Source organism: Laccaria bicolor, genomic scaffold (assembly GCF_000143565.1).
Source record: "Laccaria bicolor S238N-H82 LACBIscaffold_5 genomic scaffold, whole genome shotgun sequence".
Taxonomy (NCBI): Eukaryota; Fungi; Basidiomycota; class Agaricomycetes; order Agaricales; family Hydnangiaceae; genus Laccaria; species Laccaria bicolor.
In genome coordinates this window covers 2,226,006-2,232,628 of record NW_001889876.1, presented here as the reverse complement: position 1 = coordinate 2,232,628, position 6,623 = coordinate 2,226,006, and the positions used below count along the sequence as shown (strand labels likewise).

The following is a 6,623-nucleotide window of genomic DNA, read 5'->3' as shown; positions in this document are numbered from 1 at the left end:
TTATTTCGAACACAAATTCCAGTCTTTTGTGCGCGTCGCAGTGACCACGCTGCACAAAAGTTTGTTGCTTATCTAACTATCCTGCCTTATTTAGTAAATGGTGACCGAGTCACGGTCAATTTGACTTGACTTTTGACTTCTTTTGACTTGTCATGACTAGCATTGACTAGTCAATGACCGGCACATCACTGGCACACCCGGATGGGGTGTGCCACGTCAGCCGTTTGGTGGTGGCGCCGTTTGTTGGGCACCACCATCGTTGTCGTTGTGGTTGTCGTAGTTGTGGTTGTCGTCGTCCGTCAATGTCGTTGTCGTTGTCGTCGTTGTCTGTTGCGTGGCGGTCGTGGTGGTCGTGGTGGGCGAGGTTGTGGGTGGAGAGGAAAGAGAGAGGTGACGTGACGTGTCACATATGAGAACTATCATCAACAAACATGTGCACGTGATGCATCACATCACATGATGTATCCAAGCACATGCTCATGGGTCATGTGACTCATCAAATGCATCATTCCTGGGACTAGTCCTGTCCAAAAATCCTGAGGACTGTCTTCAGTCCTCAGGAATGGACCCCCACAGGACTCAAAAAATTGGCTGGCACATCAGCCAATATAGAGTCCTGGTAATCCTCAGGAATCCTCAGGAATCCTCAGGAATCCTGCAGGAATCAGTGGGGGACAATAAAGACCTCTATACCTGACTTTCGCTTTTTTCATGTCAACTTCGACAGCGACCCCCCACGTGGCTTTTATCTCGTGAACAACTGGAACAACAAGGGCACAGGAATTTGGATGGCAGAGATGGGGACGGAGGATGGCAGGAAATAAGACGGAACACATGACGTGACGATTCAGAAGAGTGTTCTTCAGACAGAGTAAGTCATTTCAGCATTTCATCAAGTTCCATTATCTGAGGTCCCAATTCGACGCCCAGAGGTCTGGAGACTTGAAGTCTAAACACGAGGGGCCATCCAGCTATGCCTCAGCCATACCCTCGCTAGATAGAATCTTGTCTTGCGGGGGATGGTGAGGTTACTCTCCCAGTTTTCCACCAAATTTGTTTGTCTTAGGCCCAAGTTAAATGCTCAGACATAAGCATTTTCTCAGTAAATGGGATTCTGTCTCGAGGGAAGATGAAATGGAAACGGCGCGAGGTAGGTCTCCCGGTTTTTATCAATCATCCTTGTCTTATGCTGCCATTAGACGCTCAGATGTCAACTCAGTGTGGTTCAGTTGGTTTTCCGGCGTTTTCACTGGGAGCTTGAGGATCAGTCATGGGCAGAGACACCTGTACAATGTCCCAAGTGAGTTTACGGCCAGAGATTCGACAAGACTCTCCATTAATATCTCGACTGAGATTGACCCTGCAAGAAGCAACTTCCTGTTCATCGTCGTTTGGTATAGGGCATTGGCTCTGTTTCCCGACACACCGGGCACGAGGGAACGTGAGTGTATTTTTAATTTTTGATTATCTTGATGACATATCGATTCCCTGTCCATAGCTGCGTCTCTGATACGACGGCCATGAACATAGGTATGCTTATTGGTGTGAGAGAGAAGAGGAGGAAAGTAAGATGTGGTCGAGAGTCTCTTCAGTCACAACAGGACGTACCAATGGAATATAGACCTCAGACATGGGTGTGACATTTGATGGGAATGAAAGCGGTGCGATGCTTGATAAACCAATACGAGGGGTATCGAAGGTCTGCCATGTCTTTAAAGCATTGTGAGAGGGAGTTTTCGGCCCAGCGTTGCTTACGGTATCTCGAATTTATAGCTTGACAGCCCTTGCCACGATCCCGATCGATCCGTTATAGGCTAGTGGGCTGCCTGCACCTCACTCTCGGCTAACCACTGCAAACCATACCCTACTAATACTGGGCTTTCTTCAGTCACAACAGGACCCACTGATGGAATCTAGACCTCAAACATGGGCGTGACAATCGATGGGAATGAAAGCAGTGCGATGCTCGATAAACCTATAGGGGGTATTGTCTCTGAAGTGTTGTGAGGCGAGTTTTCGGCCCAGTGTTTTTTTCGGTATCTTGAATTTATAGCTTGACAGCCCTTGCCACGATCCCGATCTCGCATCGTTCCCCAGCTCAACTATCGACCGTTGCAGCTTGCAGCCTCGTGTTGGTTCGTACTCGTGTTTTACCCTGAGTATAGAAAAAGAATCCCCGCTCCAAAAAGCATATCCTGCTCCAGACTGCTCGGACGGTCATTGGTGGAGGACTGGAGGGCATTATGGCCCCGCTTTCAACAACTTTACGCACACCATCATATATTTCACCCCATTGCACATTCTTTGGGGCTGCGTTCTCTAACTAAAATACAAACCTTGCATTGGTGGCGCGACCAGAGTTAGGATGTATGCCCTCAAGTGGCACTTACATATAGTGTTTGAAAGTTAGGTTAGTTAACCGGAAAATAACCGGAAAATAACCGGACCTAACCGCAACACTAACCTAACCGCGGTTAGGGTTAGTTGATTTCGAAAATGGAATAACCGGTTATTTTGCGGTTAACTAACCGTTAAATAACCAGTTATAACCAGCCCTATTATACACCTTCAAAACGCACTTGAGAACGTCGAAAACGCTTAAAATTTGACTAAGTTACGGTCAAATCTCTAAAATATCTCTCAAATGTGTAGACTTTCAAGGATAATTGCATAAATATGTCAATTCTTCACCGATTTTAGCGTTCTTGGGCTCGTTTTAAAGCTAGAATATGCAGAAATAATATCTATCAAGATACATATGAGCATATTTGCCTTGTTATAACCGATTCTTTATTTTTCGGTCCTAACCAGTTAGTAACTGCAAATAACCGACCGTAACCGGTTAGTTGCGGTCTGGTTAGGTTATTTTAGGTTTCGGGACAAAGGCTAACCAGTCTCGGTCTCGGTTAGAGCCCCTGGGCACCCAATAACCGGACCTAACCGGACTTTCGAACACTACTTACATAACTGCCCCTGAGGAATGTTTTTCCACAAAAGCTATTGACACACCACGACACGTCAAATAATGTCATATTCCAGGACCTAAACGTAGCGCCCTATCAACTAGTATATTCAGAATGGTGGAACGAATGTAGACACCTGTCACAAATGTCCAAATGTGGCAAGAAAATGTACCGGAAAGGTATCATTCAAGCAACCTTACAATAACCTGATGGCCAGGGCAGTACACGTTTAGTCCTTGCAATCCAGTCTTGCGTTTCCTCATCGGTATACTTCAAATGCAATGGGCCCCTTGCAAATTCAACTTTACCCTCATCTTTAAACAAAGCTGTGTTATCCATGTAGTCCTCCTCTCTCACCCCGCAAAGGCATATAACTTTGTGTTCAGAGATTCATCCCCCATTTAGCTGGTCCAACTCCTCACAAGCTCACTTTGCTTGCCGAGCATTGTATTATCCATTCCGAGGACTGTACTTCCAATCCTCTTTCTCGCAGTGCTCCTTTCCTCCTTCTCTTAGTCATTCCAGATGCGCACTCAAGGACGATGGATCCCTTCTCAACTCCGAAGCTGCCTTTCCCAATGACGTCGATAATTGAGCTGCCCCGCATCTTGGCATTGCCTCACAAGACGCGGACGTTACCCGAATTCTGTGTTGCGAGGTTTATGGGAAGAGGGAAAGATATCAGGATTTATTCGGGCAGGTGTTCTCAATGCCCAAGAGAAGAAGGGCACTGTCAAAACCTCAGGTGAATGGTCACTGTCAAGCCCTCCCAGAGGATAGAGGCCTCCCAACGGTAAAAGGAATGTGCGACGGGAGAGAGATGAGGTAACCCACTTTTGCGTGGGATCGTTTTGTCAACTGACCGATTTTTAGGACGGGTGCTGAGAAGAGTTTGGCCAATGACCCTGGCATGATTAATCCATTGAAGTGTTTTAGTTAAGCGGTGATATGTGGGGTCATGAGGATTGACGCAGTAAAGAAGTCATAAACCCTTTCGCCATTCCTTTCACCATCATTGTCTGGGGCAGAAGAAGGGAGGGGAGGAGGACATGTTACATCCTGGATGGTGCCATATGCTTCTTGGTGTCGGACCTGCAGCCACATCAAATCGGTGAAAACAACTGGCAGTGGAAAGAGCCCTCCCTGGCTTTGTTGGCATATTCAGCACAGATGGGGAATAGTAACGTCCATGCCAGCAACTTCACAACATTGGTATTTCCATCCATCATTCCTGCGCTAACGGTATTCAGAGGGCATGATGTTGGTGCACACTGCACAGGCATCAGGGAAAACCCCAACTCCACATTTGCCCTAATAACCAAAGTATTTGGTGAAATCACCTCAAATTTCCATGAATTAAGTCATATTACTGCTCTGAGCACATTACTTCAAATTATCCCATCTTGATATGGTTCCTAACTCTTACCTCAAATTATTTTGAAGTTACTGGTGGGTGAGTAGAAATTATCTGCATCTGACATGAAGTTACATCAGAATTAGATGGTAGTTAGTTCAATTATGGTGGCATTTTTACCATTTTTCAGGTACTGAATATTGTTACAGCATGGGCACACCAGTTATTTGAGGGCCCAACAGTAAAATTGATTGAGAAAAATATATAGAATACATTGAATATCTACGTGACAATGATGGATGGAGTAGAAGTATAGAAGCCATCAGATGAGGGAGGGGAGCTGTCAACACCAGTGACCTGTCATCACCCACGAGCCATCATCAACCACAAGCCATCATCACCCATACCAACGAGCCATCATAACGCTATTGAATCCCTGAGTATTTGCCGGTGGGAGTGATACTCGTTGAGCTGATACTGAGGGAAGCAAGAGGGAAGCATGAGTTTCAAATGTGAATGGTCATGAGATAGGCAAATTCAGTACTTACTTTGTGTGTATCGTACCCCGTTGCTAGGCCAGTATCGAACAAGGAGACGAGGGTGGAGAACTGGCCACGACAACGGATATGAAAGAATTCATTGAAATTCACGAGGGACAAGTCAACCACTCACCACCAGCTTGTGTCACTGCCTCCTCAGCTCCCTCCAGCGAGTGTTCAGTCTGAAAGAAAAAACTCGGACCGCGCGGACGGGCAGGGGATGCGAAATGATGATTGATCCAACTTCGAGCCCGAGCTTGACTGGGAAAGAAAAAGAAAAGGTCAGATACTTATACGTTGGAGTTGGCATGCAGGTTGCGTGGGCATTGAACCAGTGGAACATAGCTGAGTGGAAGTGAGTGGTTAAGAGGTTAGTTGTGTTGAAAGGCAGTTGTTCACCGTTTGACTTTGAAGGCCAGGTCGCGGGCGCGAGTTGAGAGATAAGCCGCTAATGAAAAAGAAATTAGTGGGAGTATGACGAACGAGAATGAGGGGTGACAAAAGCACGCAGACGATGTAGAGGGAAGGAAGAACGATGGGAAGAAAGAGTGGTAGAAGTCAACATGATCACGTGTTGTCGGAGTTTTAACGGACTTGGGAAGAATCTTTCGTTGCTCTCAACTCTCGAGTCTCAACACACATGCCATGCCTGCGCTCTGCGCAACCACTGCCCGCCGCCCAAATGCTTGAACATCGACAACAGCTTCTTCCATTACCTCTACATGCCCTCCTTCCTCGCGTGCAGACCCCCATGTAGGATTCGAGCGGAAGTCATAACGCAACTGAGACAGTACCACGTCCGCGCTACATCAGTAGTGAATCCGCCTACTACTGCGCCCCCGGCGAATGCAAAGGTCACAACAGACTGGTTTGGGGGGTGTGCTTACGCTTACCACGGCATTGGCTGCTATGGTACTCTGACGAGCTTGAGTGCTGCGTGGACTTACACTGGGTGAGCGGCATATCATCCCCTTCCCTCCCCTTCCCTCCATTCTTTTCGCCTTTTTTCTTCCGTTTTCATGAATTGCCATGTTCTCACAACACAGCCGTCATAGCAGACACGTTCTCTGCCGTTGGCGTCATCGCACTGGGCAACATTGTGGTCCTCTTCACCGATGCCATCCGACGCTGCCGCGCCCAAAAGTTTGACCACAAATTTGCCGAAGGAGCAGCTGAAGTTGCTCACCAACCCGCCCCTGTCTTTTCGGCACGTACAAGGGTTATCGCGGGGGAAGCAGTCAGCATGGGTATGGCGGTACATATGGGTACGGAACCGTCAACTCTCAGATCTTTCTTCACATGGGATGTACGGCCAACTTCTGATGTCACATGAGGTTTTTTTTTGTTTGCTGTATAACCAAAATCGTCAACACTTTACACTACTTGTAATCCTTTCTCAGACCGGTTCCACTTCCGCTATAATAATTTTTTCTAATATTAGTCCCCTCTGTGTAACCCCAGTAAAATTTTCCGAAATTAAATGGCATGACCTCTATAGTTAGTTGTTTTATCTGAAATTCTGAGGGACTGAGAGAGGACCCTTCGTAATACACAACAAGTTCTGAGTATCTGGCAACTTTTATCGCGACTACCTCAAATTAGTTGGTAGTTAGGTGTATTATCTCCCGGTTTTGGAGATTATAAGTAATTGGGAGATAATTACCCAAAATTCGCATTTGGGGTTTTTCCTGATGCTGTCTACTACTAATGTCATTGTCATAAATGCTTTTCCAGTCAGTTATTTTATTGTCTTTCACCAAGAGATCA

General features: G+C 46.5%; 2 protein-coding genes across 2 annotated transcripts; one reads left to right on the top strand and one right to left on the bottom strand.

The window, feature by feature from the left end:
- Positions 1-1,291: 1,291 nt before the first annotated feature.
- LACBIDRAFT_324487 (uncharacterized protein) lies at positions 1,292-2,323 on the top strand (the record flags this gene model as incomplete). Its single annotated transcript, XM_001877939.1, has 7 exons — positions 1,292-1,300; positions 1,401-1,441; positions 1,499-1,565; positions 1,622-1,699; positions 1,918-2,003; positions 2,062-2,135; positions 2,166-2,323. The coding sequence occupies 7 exons, from the start codon at positions 1,292-1,294 to the stop codon at positions 2,321-2,323; spliced, it is 513 nt and encodes a 170-aa protein (XP_001877974.1).
- Positions 2,324-4,574: 2,251 nt separating this feature from the next.
- LACBIDRAFT_293244 (uncharacterized protein) lies at positions 4,575-5,954 on the bottom strand (the record flags this gene model as incomplete). Its single annotated transcript, XM_001877588.1, has 7 exons — positions 4,575-4,794; positions 4,866-4,937; positions 4,990-5,117; positions 5,256-5,304; positions 5,497-5,638; positions 5,750-5,804; positions 5,896-5,954. 7 exons carry the CDS (start codon positions 5,952-5,954, stop codon positions 4,715-4,717), a joined length of 585 nt encoding a protein of 194 aa, XP_001877623.1. The 3' UTR covers positions 4,575-4,714.
- Positions 5,955-6,623: the final 669 nt, after the last annotated feature.